At 45.1% G+C, this 17,814-nt stretch overlaps 1 protein-coding gene across 1 annotated transcript in view; it reads left to right on the forward strand.

Moving 5' to 3' along the window:
• Positions 1–4,404, forward strand: part of LOC102285057 (hornerin) — a 75,549-nt gene extending 71,145 nt beyond the window's left edge. Inside the window, exon 4 of the mRNA XM_070368734.1 lies at positions 4,259–4,404. Coding sequence (XP_070224835.1) covers positions 4,259–4,404 — 146 coding nt within the window. The remainder of the gene's footprint in view (positions 1–4,258) is intronic.
• Positions 4,405–17,814: the final 13,410 nt, after the last annotated feature.

Raw genomic sequence — 17,814 nt, forward strand, 5'->3', positions numbered from 1 at the left:
AGGCTCCTCGGTCTGTGGGATTCTCCAGGCAAGAATACTGGAGTGGGTTGCCATCCCCTTCTCCAGGGGATCTTTCTGACCCAGGAATCAAACCCAGGTCTCCTGCATTGTAGGCAGATTCTTTACCATCTGAGCTATCAGGGAAGCCCAACTAGTTTATTAATTATACATTCTACTACTCTTTTCATGCTCACTCTAAAGATAACAGTATGTATTCTTGACTTATTAGAGAATATCATAAAAAATATTTTAACCACTACCCCCAAAATTCAAGCATTCTATAATACTTGAATTCCACTTGATCCTTATGTAGTATTATCTAATATTGTTATACATTTTAATTCTTTCCATCTCATATCCTGAAGATACCATTATTGTTATTATTTTTATGCAATCAGTCTCCATTTAGATTTCCCCTCACATTTACTCTTTTAATTATTCTTCATTCTTTCCCACTTCCTGTGCTTCCAACTAGGATCACATTTTAACATTTCCTTCATAGCAGATCTATTTGCTTGAAAATATCCCTACTTATGCTTTCTTTTTTCATGAATACTCTCACTGGGTATAGAATTCTAGATTAGAACTTACTTTCTTACAGAAAGATGATGAGAATATTTTCTGGTTTCTATTGTTTCTTTTGAAAATTCATCTGTCAGACTTATACTACTAGATGATCCTCTGAGGGACTATAAAGATAAAAGAAGCTTAGGAGTGAATCTCAAGAAATATCAACATCAGGGGCCAAAAGAGGAGACTAAGAGAAAGTGAGTAGTAAGGCTGAAGGAGAAACAAGAAAATGTCAGGTCTTTTTAAAGGAGGGTGTAGCAAGAGGCATCAAATGATACTGATATGTCAAGCAACTTGTGAAATGAAAATGGATAGGTGGATTCGGTAAGGTGAAGGGAATTTTTTCACTTCATGAAAAGTTTTGGTGAATTTTTGAGAGAGAAAGAAAACTTGAGTTAAAAAAAATAAGAAGTGAAGAAAGAAACTATGGGCATATATTTTGAGTGATTTTGCTATAAAAGAGAATATATAAATCAGGTGGTGCCTCAAGGACTATGTGGGACAGCAGGAGAGGGTGTCAATAAGAGACATACCAGCATGAATATATGCTGAAGGGAATTATTCAGTAGAGAAAGATAAATTGATGATGCATGGAAATGGATAACTGAAAAAAGAGTTTGAACAGTCAAGAGAGAGTCAGGTCCAGTGCCAAAATAAAGGACAGAAGTACAAACAGTTAATCTATCTGTGTAACAGCAGTGAAGGTTAAGCTATATGGATACAAATGCAATAAGTTGGATGATCAGACATTGCCAAAAATGAGGAAATTATTTTGTCACAGATCCAAAGTTCTCAGTATATAAAATGGAATTCTGCAGGCAAGAATATTGGAAGGGGTAGCCACTCCCTTCTACATGGAATCTTCCTGACCCCAGAGACTGAACCTGGGTCTCCCGAATTACAGGCAGACTCTTACTGTCTGAGCCACCAGAGAAGCCCCCCAAATCAAAGATATATCCTCCAATAAAGGAAAATAAGAAGCTATTGGAGCTTCCACAGTGTGTATAACAAAAAGTAGGTTAAGGAATAGAAGGAGTGGCAAAGGAACACTGAGGGAGATTAAACATAATTGCTAACCAAGGAAAAAAGTAAAGTGAGTACATAAAACATAAACAGACAGTGAGATCAAAGAATTATTCAAGTCAGAGTGTAAGAGGAAGTCAGTATGCAATTCTCAAGACTAAGATTTTGGTGATACTGTAATTACAATCAAGTTCAAGGTTGAATACTAGCATAAATAACGAAGAATGAAAAAATCTTAAATCCTAGGTATGTTATTTTGTAAGAAGTATGTAACTTTATTTTAATTCAATGTTTAGAATCTACTTTTTGATCTTCAATCTTATTCCTACTATAGGTACTGTAATTAATGATAAAATTATATGTAATTTTACTCATTTTTTACTTTGCTTACCCTGCCTTTACTGTGCCAGGTCTTTCCTGGCATGAAAATTGTAGTTTTTATTCCACTTTTGCCTCTAATGCTTAAAAAGTTATAAATTCTACTCTGTTAGGGTTTCCAATAAACTTACCAAAATTACATGTGTAACCATGTTGAAGACTGATCAACACCTATTTCTTTTTATCAAACAAAGCAAGGTTCATAAACGCTTTTGCTGTGACTAATATGGCTATGACTTACACATTGTTTCCTATACTATTTTAGTTTGTCTTCATAAAATAACATAATTGTCATTTTATAATAAACTTTATGTAGTATTATTATACGTTAAATGCTTATTTAGATTTACTGATAATGCTTGGGAGCTTCTTTGCTTCTCAAAGAGACAAAATGACATTGCTTATATGCTATTACTTAAGAGGCAAAAAAAAAAAAGTTTACTCTAATCCTGAAAATAAAAATCATGCTATACAATGAAAATGCTGAAAAACTCATGAATTATTCAGGAAAAAAGAAAAACTAGGCCGACACTGAGTTTTGGGCCATTTGGCAAACTGACTTACAGCAAATGGTCTCTAAACACACTAATCATTTTGGAAAGCAGCTTTTAGAAAACTGATTTTTACCAAATTCGCGTCAACAAATTTTCTGTTAGCTGATGTTGCTGCTGCTGCTGCTGCTAAGTCACTTCAGTTGTGCCCAACTCTGTGCGACCCCATAGACGGAGCCCACCAGGCTCCGCTGTCCCTGGGATTCTCCAGGCAAGAACACTGGAGTGGGTTGCCATTTCTTCTCCAGTGCATGAAAGTGAAAAGTGAAAGTGAAGTCCCTCAGTCGTGTCCGACTCTTAGCAACCCCATGGACTGCAACCTACCAGGCTCCTCCATCCATGGGATTTTCCAGGCAAGAGTACTGGAGTCAAGTGCCACTGCCTTCTCCAAGCTGACGTTACGGTCCTTCTATAAACTTCTTATAAGAAATTTCCAGATGAGATCACACTGAGGTCTGTGACAATATACTGATCCTGCCACTAGAGTATTCAGGGACAAGCAATTGGCAGGCTTAGTAATTCAATAAAAACCATACTAATTTTACAATGCAAAAGATAGAACTGTTTCCTCTTTTTTCTTTTTCTCAATACTAAATCTGTCCAACTAGGCGGAGATCTTAAAATGTGGAAATTAATTATAATACGAGTAACAACACAGAAAAAGGAAAGAACTGGATTAAATTATATTTTCTTTTCTTTTACACAGGTTCAAAAACACACAAAAATGGCTACTCTGGAAAGAAATACCTTTCCCAACACCGAAACACAACCAAGCACTACACAAAGGAATGGACTCCACCATGCAATATCAGAAGACAGCTCCAGACGCTCTGGGACCGGTCACGGAAAAACCTCCAATGCATCTGGACAGAGTAGACACAGAGATTCCACTGTTAGTGACGCCAGTGACAGCAAAGGATATACAGGAGACGTAGGGAGGCATTCGTGACCAGACAAGGAAGGTCCAGATCCTCTTCAAGGAACCAACATGGGTCTTCCCATGGCCAGTCAGGAGACACATCTCGGCGATCAGAGTCACAACAAGGGCAGACAAACACACATAGGCAGAGAGAATCTGTCCACGGAGACTCTGGATCCGGAACTTCCCACAGACAGGAGTCGTGATGAACAATCGAGGGACAGCTCCAGACGCTCTGGGACTGGCCATGGACAAACCTCCACTGGATCTGGCCAGCAGTAGAGACAGGGAATCCAGTGTTAGTCAGGCCAGTGACAGTGAAGGATATTCAGGAGACAGGAGGCATTCCGTGACCAGCCAAGGAAGGTCTGGATCCACTTCAAGAAACCAGCATGACTCTGGCACCTCTAGGCGCTCAGAGTCACGTCATGGGCAGGCAGACTCACAGGCAGAGAGAATCTGTCCACGGAGACTCTGGATCCCGGAACTTCCCACAGACACAGACAGGACAGCTCCAGACAGCTCGCTCTGGGACTGGCCATGGACAAACCTCCACTGGATCTGGAAGCAGTAGACACAGGGAATCCAGTGTTAGTCAGGCCAGTGACAGTGAAGGATATTCAGGAGATGTAGGGAGGCATTCCGAGACCAGACAAGGAAGGTCTGGATCCACTTCAAGAAACCAGCATGGGTCTTCCCATGGCCAGTCAAGAGACACCTCTAGGCGCTCAGAGTCACGTCATGGGCAGGCAGACAGACACACATAGAGCAGAGAGAATCTGTCCACGGAGACTCTGGATCCGGAACTTCCACACAGACAGAGTCACCATGAACAATCAAGAGACAGCTCCAGACGCTCTGGGACTGGCCATGGACAAACCTCCACTGGATCTGGAAGCAGTAGACACAGGGAATCCAGTGTTAGTCAGGCCAGTGACAGTGAAGGATATTCAGGAGATGTAGGGAGGCATTCCGTGACCAGCCAAGGAAGGTCTGGATCCACTTCAAGAAACCAGCATGGGTCTTCCCATGGCCAGTCAGAGACACCTCTAGGCGCTCAGAGTCACGTCATGGGCAGGCAGACTCACATAGGCAGAGAGAATCTGTCCACGGAGACTCTGGATCTGGAACTTCCCACAGACAGGGGAGTCACCATGAACAATCAAGAGACAGCTCCAGACGCTCTGGGACTGGCCATGGACAAACCTCCACTGGATCTGGAAGCAGTAGACACAGGGAATCCAGTGTTAGTCAGGCCAGTGACAGTGAAGGATATTCAGGAGATGTAGGGAGGCATTCCGTGACCAGCCAAGGAAGGTCTGGATCCACTTCAAGAAACCAGCATGGGTCTTCCTACGGCCAGAGCACCTCTAGGCGCTCAGAGTCACGTCATGGGCAGGCAGACTCACATAGGCAGAGAGAATCTGTCCACGGAGACTCTGGATCTGGAACTTCCCACAGACAGGGGAGTCACCATGAACAATCAAGAGACAGCTCCAGACGCTCTGGGACTGGCCATGGACAAACCTCCACTGGATCTGGAAGCAGTAGACACAGGGAATCCAGTGTTAGTCAGGCCAGTGACAGTGAAGGATATTCAGGAGATGTAGGGAGGCATTCCGTGACCAGACAAGGAAGGTCTGGATCCACTCAGAGTCAAGAAACCAGCATGGGTCTTCCACGGAGACTCTGGCCCAAGAGACACCTCTCCAGGCGCTCAGAGTCACGTCATGGGCAGGCAGACTCACATAGGCAGAGAGAATCTGTCCACGGAGACTCTGGATCCGGAACTTCCCACAGACAGGGAGTCACCATGAACAATCAAGAGACAGCTCAGAGACAGCCAGACGCTCTGGGACTGGCCATGGACAAACCTCCACTGGATCTGGAAGCAGTAGACACAGGGAATCCAGTGTTAGTCAGGCCAGTGACAGTGAAGGATATTCAGGAGATGTAGGGAGGCATTCCGTGACCAGCCAAGGAAGGTCTGGATCCACTTCAAGAAACCAGCATGGGTCTTCCCATGGCCAGTCAAGAGACACCTCTAGGCGCTCAGAGTCACGTCATGGGCAGGCAGACTCACATAGGCAGAGAGAATCTGTCCACGGAGACTCTGGATCCGGAACTTCCCACAGACAGGGGAGTCACCATGAACAATCAAGAGACAGCTCCAGACGCTCTGGGACTGGCCATGGACAAACCTCCACTGGATCTGGAAGCAGTAGACACAGGGAATCCAGTGTTAGTCAGGCCAGTGACAGTGAAGGATATTCAGGAGATGTAGGGAGGCATTCCGTGACCAGCCAAGGAAGGTCTGGATCCACTTCAAGAAACCAGCATGGGTCTTCCTACGGCCAGAGCACCTCTAGGCGCTCAGAGTCACGTCATGGGCAGGCAGACTCACATAGGCAGAGAGAATCTGTCCACGGAGACTCTGGATCCGGAACTTCCCACAGACAGGGGAGTCACCATGAACAATCAAGAGACAGACAGCTCCAGGCGGCTCTGGGACTGGCCATGGACAAACCTCCACTGGATCTGGAAGCAGTAGACACAGGGAATCCAGTGTTAGTCAGGCCAGTGACAGTGAAGGATATTCAGGAGGTAGATGAGGCATTCCGTGACCAGCCAAGGAAGGTCTGGATCCACTTCAAGAAACCAGCATGGGTCTTCCTGGGCCAGTCAACAACACCTCTAGGCGCTCAGAGTCACGTCATGGGCAGGCAGACACACACATAGGCAGAGAGAATCTGTCCACGGAGACTCTGGATCCAGAACTTCCCACAGACAGGGGAGTCACCATGAACAAATCAAGAGACAGCTCCAGGCGCTCTGGGACTGGCCATGGACAAACCTCCACTGGATCTGGAAGCAGTAGACACAGGGAATCCAGTGTTAGTCAGGCCAGTGACAGTGAAGGATATTCAGGAGATGTAGGGAGGCATTCCGTGACCAGCCAAGGAAGGTCTGGATCCACTTCAAGAAACCAGCATGGGTCTTCCCATGGCCAGTCAGGCAAGAGACACCTCTAGGCGGACAGCTCAGAGTCACGACAAACCTCATGGGCAGGCAGACACACATAGGCAGAGAGAATCTGTCCACGGAGACTCTGGATCCGGAACTTCCCACAGACAGGGGAGTCACCATGAACAATCGAGAGACAGCTCCAGACGCTCTGGGACTGGCCATGGACAAACCTCCACTGGATCTGGAAGCAGTAGACACAGGGAATCCAGTGTTAGTCAGGCCAGTGACAGTGAAGGATATTCAGGAGATGTAGGGAGGCATTCCGTGACCAGCCAAGGAAGGTCTGGATCCACTTCAAGAAACCAGCAAGCTCAGAGTCAAACCAGCAGAGAATCTGTCCACGGAGACTCTGGATCCGGAACTTCCCACAGACAGGGGAGTCACCATGAACAATCAAGAGACAGCTCCAGACGCTCTGGGACTGGCCATGGACAAACCTCCACTGGATCTGGAAGCAGTAGACACAGGAATCCAGTGAGTCAGGCCAGTGACAGTGAAGGATATTCAGGAGATGTAGGAGGCATTCAGGCAGAAGGTCTGGATCCACTTCAAGAAACCAGCATGGGTAGGCCAGAGACAATCTAGGCGCTCAGAGTCCATGGGCGGCAGACTAGGCAGAGAGAATCTGTCCACGGAGACTCTGATCCGGAACTTCCCACAGACAGGGGAGTCACCATGAACAATCGAGAGACAGCTCCAGACGCTCTGGGACTGGCCATGGACAAACCTCCACTGGATCTGGAAGCAGTAGACACAGGGAATCCAGTGTTAGTCAGGCCAGTGACAGTGAAGGATATTCAGGAGATAGGGAGGCATTCCGTGACCAGCCAAGGAGGTCTGGCACTTCAAGAAACCAGCATGGGTCTTCCCCAGTCCAGAGACACCTCTAGGCGCTCAGAGTCACGTCATGGGCAGGCAGACCATAGGCAAGAGAAGAGACTCTGGATCCACTTCCCACAGACAAACCAGAACAATCAAGGACAGCTCAGGCGCTCTGGGACTGGCCATGGACAAACCTCCACTGGATCTGGCAGTAGACACAGGGAATCCAGTGTTAGTCAGGCCAGTGACAGTGAAGGATATTCAGGAGATGTCAGCAGTGACCAGCCAAGGAAGGTCTGGATCCACTTCAAGAAACCAGCATGGGGCAGGCAGACACTCTAGGCGCTCAGAGTCACGTCATGGGCAGCAGACTCACATAGGCAGAGAATCTGTCCACGGAGACTCTGGATCCGGAACTTCCCACAGACAGGGGAGTCACCATGAACAATCAAGAGACAGCTCCAGACGCTCTGGGACTGGCCATGGACAAACCTCCACTGGATCTGGAAGCAGTAGACACAGGGAATCCAGTGTTAGTCAGGCCAGTGACAGTGAAGGATATTCAGGAGATGTAGGGAGGCATTCCGTGACCAGCCAAGGAAGGTCTGGATCCACTTCAAGAAACCAGCATGGGTCTTCCTACGGCCAGAGCACCTCTAGGCGCTCAGAGTCACGTCATGGGCAGGCAGACACATAGGCAGAGAGAGAATCTGTCCACGGAGACTCTGGATCCGGAACTTCCCACAGACAGGGAGTCACCATGAACAATCGAGAGACAGCTCCTCTGGGACTGGCCATGGACAAACCTCCACTGGATCTGGAAGCAGTAGACACAGGAATCCAGTCAGGCCAGTGACAGCAAAGGATATTCAGGAGATGTAGGGAGGCATTCCGTGACCAGACAAGGAAGGTCTGGATCCACTTCAAGAAACCAGCATGGGTCTTCCCATGGCCAGGCAGACACCTCTAGGCGCTCAGAGTCACGTCATGGGCAGGCAGACACACATAGGCAGAGAGAATCTGTCCACGGAGACTCTGGATCCGGAACTTCCCACAGACAGGGAGTCACCATGAACAATCAAGAAAGACAGCTCCAGGCGCTCTGGGACTGGCCATGGACACAAAGGCAGAGAATCCTCCACTGGATCTGGAAGCAGACAGGGACACAGGGAATCCAGTGTTGGGTCAGGCCAGTGACAGTGAAGGATATTCAGGAGATGTAGGGAGGCATTCCGTGACCAGCCAAGGAAGGTCTGGATCCACTTCAAGAAACCAGCATGGGTCTTCCTACGGCCAGAGCACCTCTAGGCGCTCAGAGTCACGTCATGGGCAGGCAGACTCACATAGGCAGAGAGAATCTGTCCACGGAGACTCTGGATCTGGAACTTCCCACAGACAGGGGAGTCACCATGAACAATCGAGGGACAGCTCCAGACGCTCTGGGACTGGCCATGGACAAACCTCCACTGGATCTGGAAGCAGTAGACACAGGGAATCCAGTGTTAGTCAGGCCAGTGACAGTGAAGGATATTCAGGAGATGTAGGGAGGCATTCCGTGACCAGCCAAGGAAGGTCTGGATCCACTTCAAGAAACCAGCATGGGTCTTCCCATGGCCAGTCAAGAGACACCTCTAGGCGCTCAGAGTCACGTCATGGGCAGGCAGACACACATAGGCAGAGAGAATCTGTCCACGGAGACTCTGGATCCGGAACTTCCCACAGACAGGGGAGTCACCATGAACAATCAAGAGACAGCTCCAGACGCTCTGGGACTGGCCATGGACAAACCTCCACTGGATCTGGAAGCAGTAGACACAGGGAATCCAGTGTTAGTCAGGCCAGTGACAGTGAAGGATATTCAGGAGATGTAGGGAGGCATTCCGTGACCAGCCAAGGAAGGTCTGATCCACTTCAAGAAACCAGCATGGGTCTTCCCATGGCCAGGAGACACCTCTAGGCGCTCAGAGTCACGTCATGGGCAGGCAGACACACATAGGCAGAGAGAATCTGTCCACGGAGACTCTGGATCCGGAACTTCCCACAGACAGGGGAGTCACCATGAACAATCGAGAGACAGCTCCAGACGCTCTGGGACTGGCCATGGACAAACCTCCACTGGATCTGGAAGCAGAGACACAGGGAATCCAGTGTTAGTCAGGCCAGTGACAGTGAAGGATATTCAGGAGATGTAGGAGGCATTCCGTGACCAGCCAGGAAGGTCTGGATCCACTTCAAGAAACCAGCATGGGTCTTCCTACGGCCAGAGCACCTCTAGGCGCTCAGAGTCACGTCATGGGCAGGCAGACTCACATAGGCAGAGAGAATCTGTCCACGGAGACTCTGGATCCGGAACTTCCCACAGACAGGGGAGTCACCATGAACAATCAAGAGACAGCTCCAGACGCTCTGGGACTGGCCATGGACAAACCTCCACTGGATCTGGAAGCAGTAGACACAGGGAATCCAGTGTTAGTCAGGCCAGTGACAGTGAAGGATATTCAGGAGATGTAGGGAGGCATTCCGTGACCAGCCAAGGAAGGTCTGGATCCACTTCAAGAAACCAGCATGGATCTTCCCATGGCCAGTCAAGAGACACCTCTAGGCGCTCAGAGTCACATCATGGGCAGGCAGACTCACATAGGCAGAGAGAATCTGTCCACGGAGACTCTGGATCCGGAACTTCCCACAGACAGGGGAGTCACCATGAACAATCGAGGGACAGCTCCAGACGCTCTGGGACTGGCCATGGACAAACCTCCACTGGATCTGGAAGCAGTAGACACAGGGAATCCAGTGTTAGTCAGGCCAGTGACAGTGAAGGATATTCAGGAGATGTAGGGAGGCATTCCGTGACCAGCCAAGGAAGGTCTGGATCCACTTCAAGAAACCAGCATGGGTCTTCCCATGGCCAGTCAAGAGACACCTCTAGGCGCTCAGAGTCACATCATGGGCAGGCAGACTCACATAGGCAGAGAGAATCTGTCCACGGAGACTCTGGATCCGGAACTTCCCACAGACAGGGGAGTTACCATGAACAATCAAGAGACAGCTCCAGACGCTCTGGGACTGGCCATGGACAAACCTCCACTGGATCTGGACACAGGGAATCCAGTGTAGACACAGGGAATCCAGTGTTAGAAACCAGTCTCTAGGCCAGTGATCATGGGAGGATATTCAGGAGATGTCCACGGGAGGCATTCAGACGTGACCAGCCAAGGAAGGTCCGGAGTCAGGCCAGTGACAGGGAGGATATTCAGGAGAAGAAACCAGCAGGAAGGTCTTCCCACTTCAAGAAACCAGCATGGGTCTTCCCATGGCCAGTTAGGAGACACCTACAGGAGCTCAGAGTCACATCAAAAGTTGACAGACAATTATAGGCAGAGGGAACCTGTCCATGGAGACTCAGGTCCCAGCACTTTCCCAGAACAGGTGGGCCACTATGAGCAATCAGGAAACCCTTATTAGAGAGAAGCTAACTTAAAAAAAAAAAAAAAAATAATATTTTAAAGAGTAGCAGAATGTCACTGCTTTGAATCAAGTAATTTTTCATTAATCTTTCTTGAAACTTGTATTTTTTTCTCTTTATTTTGGACTTAGTAGACCATTTTCTTAGCTTGGTTGTTTCTTTTTCTTTTTTGGAACAGGTGAATATGATAGTCAGAAACTGGTTTTGGATTAAATCTATATCATAGATGCTCTAATTTCTAAAGTGAATATTTAGATTTTGGCATTCAAGTAAGCATTTTTCTCTTGAGAGGTTAAATTTCAGAATCTCTCCAGATTGGTTCTTCAATATATTCAATAATATCAAAGGAAATAATATATAGTCACCTTCCATTTATCAAAGCTGCTTTATATTGTAATGGGTTTGCACATGTGCTTGTATTATCCTCCTACTAGAACTCTGTATTATTCTGCATTCATTAATCACCTTGGGCATGTAGAATCCAGTAAAATCATCACACGAAAACTGAAAATAAATAATTGACCATATATTATAGTATGTCTCTTCCATGCTTATTTTTCATATACCCTAAAAGACTTATTTCCCCAACGTAAGAATAACACCTTTTTCTTCTTTCACTGAAAACTATTTGCATTTGGCAGATGATCATACCAAAAATAAATAAATAAACAAGGAATACAAGGAAGAAGTAATTTAATCAAATCCTGTATTTTTCTCCAACATAGTCATTGTTCCATGTATTCATCTTCAGGATGAATAAAACAAGCTCAGTTCTTCTAATTAGACTCAAATAATATTATGCCTATGCTTGCCCTCCAAAAGCAACACAAAAGGGGCACTACCCACAGTGAGTATCCTTCTTCCTTGCTTGAGGTGCTGTCCCCAAATACTCCTACAAAGCTACAAAGCTACAAAGTTGGCAGCACCAAATATGCAGGTCTCATGGATTTGCCACAGACACAGATATGGAAAAAGTGCTTCTTTCCATTTTTGTGACACATTTGCCACTTTAGCCTCAAAAGCACCTAATTGAACTCCCACTTGAGGCCCTTCTCTAGAGAAGTCAGGACTAACTAACATTCTGAATAATTTAAATTATAACAAAGGAAACATTGCTGACCTAGCCTCACTAAGGGGGAGGTTGATAGAAGGACAGTGATGCGTATTACACCAGAGATAGCCAGATACATATCAGTTCAGTCAGTTCAGTTCAGTCGCTCAGTCATGTCCGACTCTGCGACCCCATGAACTGCAGCACTCCAGGCCTCCCTGTCCATCACCAACTCCCGGAGTTCACTCAAACTCACGTCCATCGAGTCAGTGATGTCATCCACTCATCTCATCCTCTACCATCCCCTTCTCCTCCTGCCCCCAATCCCTCCCAGCATCAGAGTCTTTTCCAATGAGGACTCTTCACATGAGGTGGCCAAAGTATTGAGTTTCAGCTTTACCATCATACCTTCCAAAGAACACCCAGGGTTGATCTCCTTTAGAATGGACTGGTTGGATCTCCTTGCATTCCAAGGGACTCTCAAGAGTCTTCTCCAACACCACAGTTCAAAAGCATCAATTCTTTGGTGCTCAGCTTTCTTCACAGTCCAACTCTCACATCCATACATGACCACTGGAAAAACCATAGCCTTGACTAGATGGACCTTTGTTGGCAAAGTAATGTCTCTGCTTTTGAATATGCTATCCAGGTTGGTCATAACTTTCCTTCCAAGGAGTAAGCGTCTTTTAATTTCATGGCTGCAATCACCATCTGAAGTGATTTTGGAGCCCCAAAAAACCAGTTTTGGGGCTCTGACACTATTTCCACTGTTTCCCCATCTATTTCCCATGAAGTGATGGGACCAGAGGCCATAATCCTAGTTTTCTGAATGTTGAGCTTTAAGCCAACTTTTTCAGTCTCCACTTTCACTTTCATCAAGAGGCTTTTTAGTTCCTCTTCACTTTCTCCCATAAGCGTGGTATCATCTGCATATCTGAGGTTATTGATATTTCTCCTGGCAATCTTAATTCCAGCTTGTCCTTCTTCCAGCCCAGCATTTCTCATGATGTACTCTGCATAGAAGTTAAATAAGCAGGGTGACAATATACAGCCTTGACGTACTCCTTTTCTTATTTGGAACCAGTCTGTTGTTCCATGTCCAGTTCTAACTGTTGCTTCCTGACCTGCATATAGGTTTCTCAAGAGGCAAGTCAGGTGGTCTGGTATTCCCATCTCTTTCAGAATTTTCCACAGTTCATTGTGATCCACACAGTCCAAGGCTTTGGCATGGTCAATAAAGCAGAACTAGATGTTTTTCTGGAAATCTCTTGCTTTTTCCATGATCCAGCGGATGCTGGCAATTTGATCTCTGGTTCCTCTGCCTTTTCTAAAACCAGCTTGAACATCTGGAAGTTCACAGTTCACGTATTGCTGAAGCCTGGCTTGGAGAATTTTGAGCATTACTTTACTAGCGTGTGAGATGAGTGCAATTGTGCGGTAGTTTGAGCATTCTTTGGCATTGCCTTTCTTTGGGACTGGAATGAAAACTGACCTATTCCAGTCCTGTGGCCACTGCTGAGTTGTCCAAATTTGCTGGCAGCAAAATTGAGTGCAGCACTTTCACAGCATCATCTTTTAGGATGTGAAATAGCTCAACTGGAATTCCATCACCTCCACTAGCTCTGTCGTAGTGATGCTTTCTAAGGCCCACTTGACTTCACATTCCAGGATGTCTGGCTCTAGGTCAGTGATCACACCATCGTGATTATCTTGATTGTGAAGATCTTTTTTGTATAGTTCTATGTATTCTTGCCACCTCTTCTTGGTATCTTCTGCTTCTGTTAGGTCCATACCATTTCTGTCCTTTATTGAGCCCATCTTTGCATGAAATGTTCCCTTGGTATCTCTAATTTTCTTGAAGAGATCTCTAGTCTTTCCCATTCTGTTGTTTTCCTCTATTTCTTTGCATTGATCACTGAGGAAGGCTTTCTTATCTCTTCTTGCTATTCTTTGGAACTCTGCATTCAGATGCTTATATCTTTCCTTTTCTCCTTTGCTTTTCACTTCTCTTCTTTTCACAGTTATTTGTAAGGCCTCCCCAGACAGCCATTTTGCTTTTTTGCATGTCTTTTCCATGGGAATGGTCTTGATCCCTGTCTCCTGTACAATGTCACAAACCTCATTCCGTAGCTCATCAGGCACTCTCTCTATCAGATCTAGGCCCTTAAATCTGTTTCTCACTTCCACTGTATAATCATAAGGGATTTGATTTAGGTCATACCTGAATGGTCTAGTGGTTTTCCCTACTTTCTTCAATTTAAGTCTGAATTTGGCAATAAGGAGTTCATGATCTGAGCCACAGTCAGCTCCTGGTCTTGTTTTTGCTGACTGTATAGAGCTTCTCCATCTTTGGCTGCAAAGAATATAATCAATCTGATTTCGGTGTTGACTATCTGGTGATTCCATATGTAGAGTCTTCTCTTGTGTTGTTGGAAGTGGGTGTTTGCTATGACCAGTGCGTTCTCTTGGTAAAACTCGATTAGCCTTTGCTCTGCTTCATTCCATATTCCAAGGCCAAATTTCCCTGTTACTCCAGGTGTTTCTTCCTGCTTTTGCATTCCAGTCCCCTATAATGAAAGGACATCTTTTTGGGGTGTTAGTTCTAAAAGGTCTTGTAGGTCTTCATAGAACCGTTCAACTTCAGCTTCATCAGCGTTATTGGTTGGGGCATAGACTTGGGATTACTGTGATATTGAATGGTTTGCCTTGGAAACGAACACAGATCATTCTGTCGTTTTTGAGATTGCATCCAAGTACTGCATTACGGACTCTTTTGTTGACCATGATGGCTACTCCATTTCTTCTGAGGGATTCCTGCCCGCAGTAGTAGATATAATGGTCATCTGAGTTAAATTCACCCATTCCAGTCCATTTGAGTTCGCTGATTCCTAGAATGTCGACATTCACTCTTGCCATCTCCTGTTTCACCACTTCCAATTTGCCTTGATTCATGGGCCTGACATTCCAGGTTCCTATGCAATATTGCTCTTTACAGCATCGGACCTTGCTTCTATCACCAGTCACATCCACAGCTGGGTATTGTTTTTGCTTTGGCTCCATCCCTTCATTCTTTCTGGAATTATTTCTCCACTGATCTCCAGTAGCATATTGGGCACCTACTGACCTGGGGAGTTCCTCTTTCAGTATCCTATCATTTTGCCTTTTCATACTGTTCATGGGGTTCTCAAGGCAAGAATACTGAAGTGGTTTGCCATTCCCTTCTCCAGTGGACCACATTCTGTCAGACCTCTCCACCATGACTCGCTGGTCTTGGGTGGCCCCACAGGGCATGGCTTAGTTTCATTGAGTCAGACAAGGCTGTGGTCCTAGTGTGACCAGATTGACTAGTTTTCTGTGATTATGGTTTCAGTGTGTCTGCCCTCTGATGCCCTCTTGCAACACCCACCGTCTTACTTGGGTTTCTCTTACCTTTGACGTGGTGTATCTCTTCAAGGCTGGTCCAGCAAAGTGCAGCCGCTGCTCCTTACCTTGGACGAGGGGTATCTCCTCACCGTCGCCCCTCCTGACCTTGAACGTGGAGTATCTCCTCTCAGCCCTCCTGCACCTGCTCAGCCCTACCCTAGAGCTAAACTCTCATCCTTTTCTTACGATGCCATAAACAACAGAAATTGCTTTATTTCATATTTCTATCCCCCCAAGGACAGAATTACCAGACATTCCTCTTTAATAGCTGACAGAAAATCATCTACCTCAAAAGGTGCAAACAAGATTCACTGGGAACATTCTAGACTTCAGTATTTCTCTATGCTCTCCTTCGCTGGTGGAATTTATCTTTGACGTTGTTCCTTAACTCAGTCAACCAACTCCTTCACACGTGAATCAAAACTCTTCTTACCAAATAACTAAATATCTGTAAGTTTTTCTTTGACCAGGACAATCTTACAGGGCAAACTCCATCTTCCCTTACCTGCAGGAAAACTCTCTCCAAAGCACATCAATCCAAGGGAGAGATAAAACAAGAATCTGAACCAGTTTAGTGGTCATGGAATATCTGAACAATAAGGTCAACAGAATTTGATTACTGGTCAAATCTAGAGGTAAAGAAGAGGAAGAAATATAAAATTATTTAGAGGATTGTTACTTGAGCAACTGAATGAAGAATGAGGCCATTCAGTGAGGTAAGGAATAAGATTAGAGACAGAAAAACAGTAATATCAGTTTTGAACATCATGAGCTTGAGAATCCCAGGAGAGATTCTAGTGGAGCTTCCTTATGAGCAAATGGATATAAATATCTCTATTTCAAACAAAAGACCAGACCTCAGCCATCCATATATAGGTAGTTTACTAAATTGGTTTAATGTTCTGAAGCCAGATGCTGTCTAGGCATAGTCAGAGTTTTATCATTAATTTGCTGTGTACCTTAGGCAACTTACTCAGGATCTCGATTTCTCATCTGAAGAGTACAAATAGAGACCATACATACCTACTTAACATTGTTGTGAAGACTGTGTCAATACATGAAATGTTGCCTAGAACATAACAAGCATTCAGTAAATGTTTACAATTATGGATGGAGCTACAGGTATGATTGAATGAGAGGGTACAAAGTGAAAACCAAGAATAGAATATTGAGAAAGCCCACTATTAAAAGTTCAGCCCACAGTCACATGACAACTAGGTGATGGAAATAAGATTTGAAACCGAATTTTGTCTTCCAAGTCCAAGAAGAATTTTGCCTTTTTACTGAAAAGGAGACAAGTTTCATCAAAGTTTCAACAGTTCAACTGCCAAGAATGGTCAACTAAAATGAGGAATGAAGTATGTCCACTGATTTGGTAACCTGACATCTGAGACTCGAAAACAGCTATTTCCGTGGAGAGGTGACGATATATAAACTTTGTTGGAAAACAGGAATGAATGATTTGGGGAGAGTTGGACATAATAAAGGAAGTTCAGAGTAGTGAACTAGCCTCATTACTTCTGTGAGAAAGTCAAAAATTAATTTCTAACCAAATCCCTTAGGGTTTTCCCATTCCTAAGTGCTCTGGAATACATGGATTCTGGGCAGAGAGCTGGAAAAACAGTCAGCATAATTTTTTTAGAATTAAGCAGAAACAAGATCATGTAGCATCTTGGAAGTCACAGTAAAGACAATGGATTTTTATATGTGGTTAAAAAAATACACAACATGAAATTTATCATCTCATCAATTTTTAAGTATACAATTCAGTGATGATGTAAACAGCCAAACAATGTAAAGAGCCAAAAATTCTCTTCCTCTTACCAGATCTCTTATGTATTCCTTTGTTCTGAGATACTTGGTGGGATTAAATATCAAGAGGGAATCAGAGCGGGATTAGGAGGAAGAAACCTAAAACAAGCTTCTAGGACTAACCACTCTTACAGGTCTTAAACTAAAGGACTACAATAAATTCAAGAAATTCTCCTTGGTCACAAAGTTCACCTGGCTGAGAGAGGTGTGGAGTTGAACCTTGGGAAACATGCATTCATCTTGTGTGTACCCTTGGGTAGCTATCTCCCTGGAAAAGAGTTCATAAGCTGTCACCTGTGTGAGAAGAGTAAATTTTCACATTAAATTCTTTATGAAGAATTCTCAAAAGAAAGGCAATTAGAGTAAGAAAAGAACTATTAATACCTTTTTTAAAAAAAGTTGATAAATTTTATTTATTTTTTTAATTTAAATTTATTTTAATTGGAGGCTAATTAATTTACAATATTGTATTGGTTTTGCCATACATCAACATGAATCCACCATGGGTGTACACGAGAGAAACTGCATGCTCCTTGTTGTTGTTCAGTCACTCAGTCATGTCTGACTCTTTGCAACCCCAGGGACTGCAGCACACCAGGTTTCCCTGTCCTTCACTATCTCCCAGAGTTTGCTCAAACTCATGTTCATTGAGTTGGTGATGCCATCCAACCATCTCATCCTCTGTTGTCCCCTTCTCCTCTTGCCTTCATCTTTCCCAAAATCAGGGTCTTTTCCGATGAGTCAGTTCTTCACAGCAGGTGGGCAAAGTACT

Source organism: Bos mutus, chromosome 3, assembly GCF_027580195.1.
Source record: "Bos mutus isolate GX-2022 chromosome 3, NWIPB_WYAK_1.1, whole genome shotgun sequence".
Taxonomy (NCBI): Eukaryota; Metazoa; Chordata; class Mammalia; order Artiodactyla; family Bovidae; genus Bos; species Bos mutus.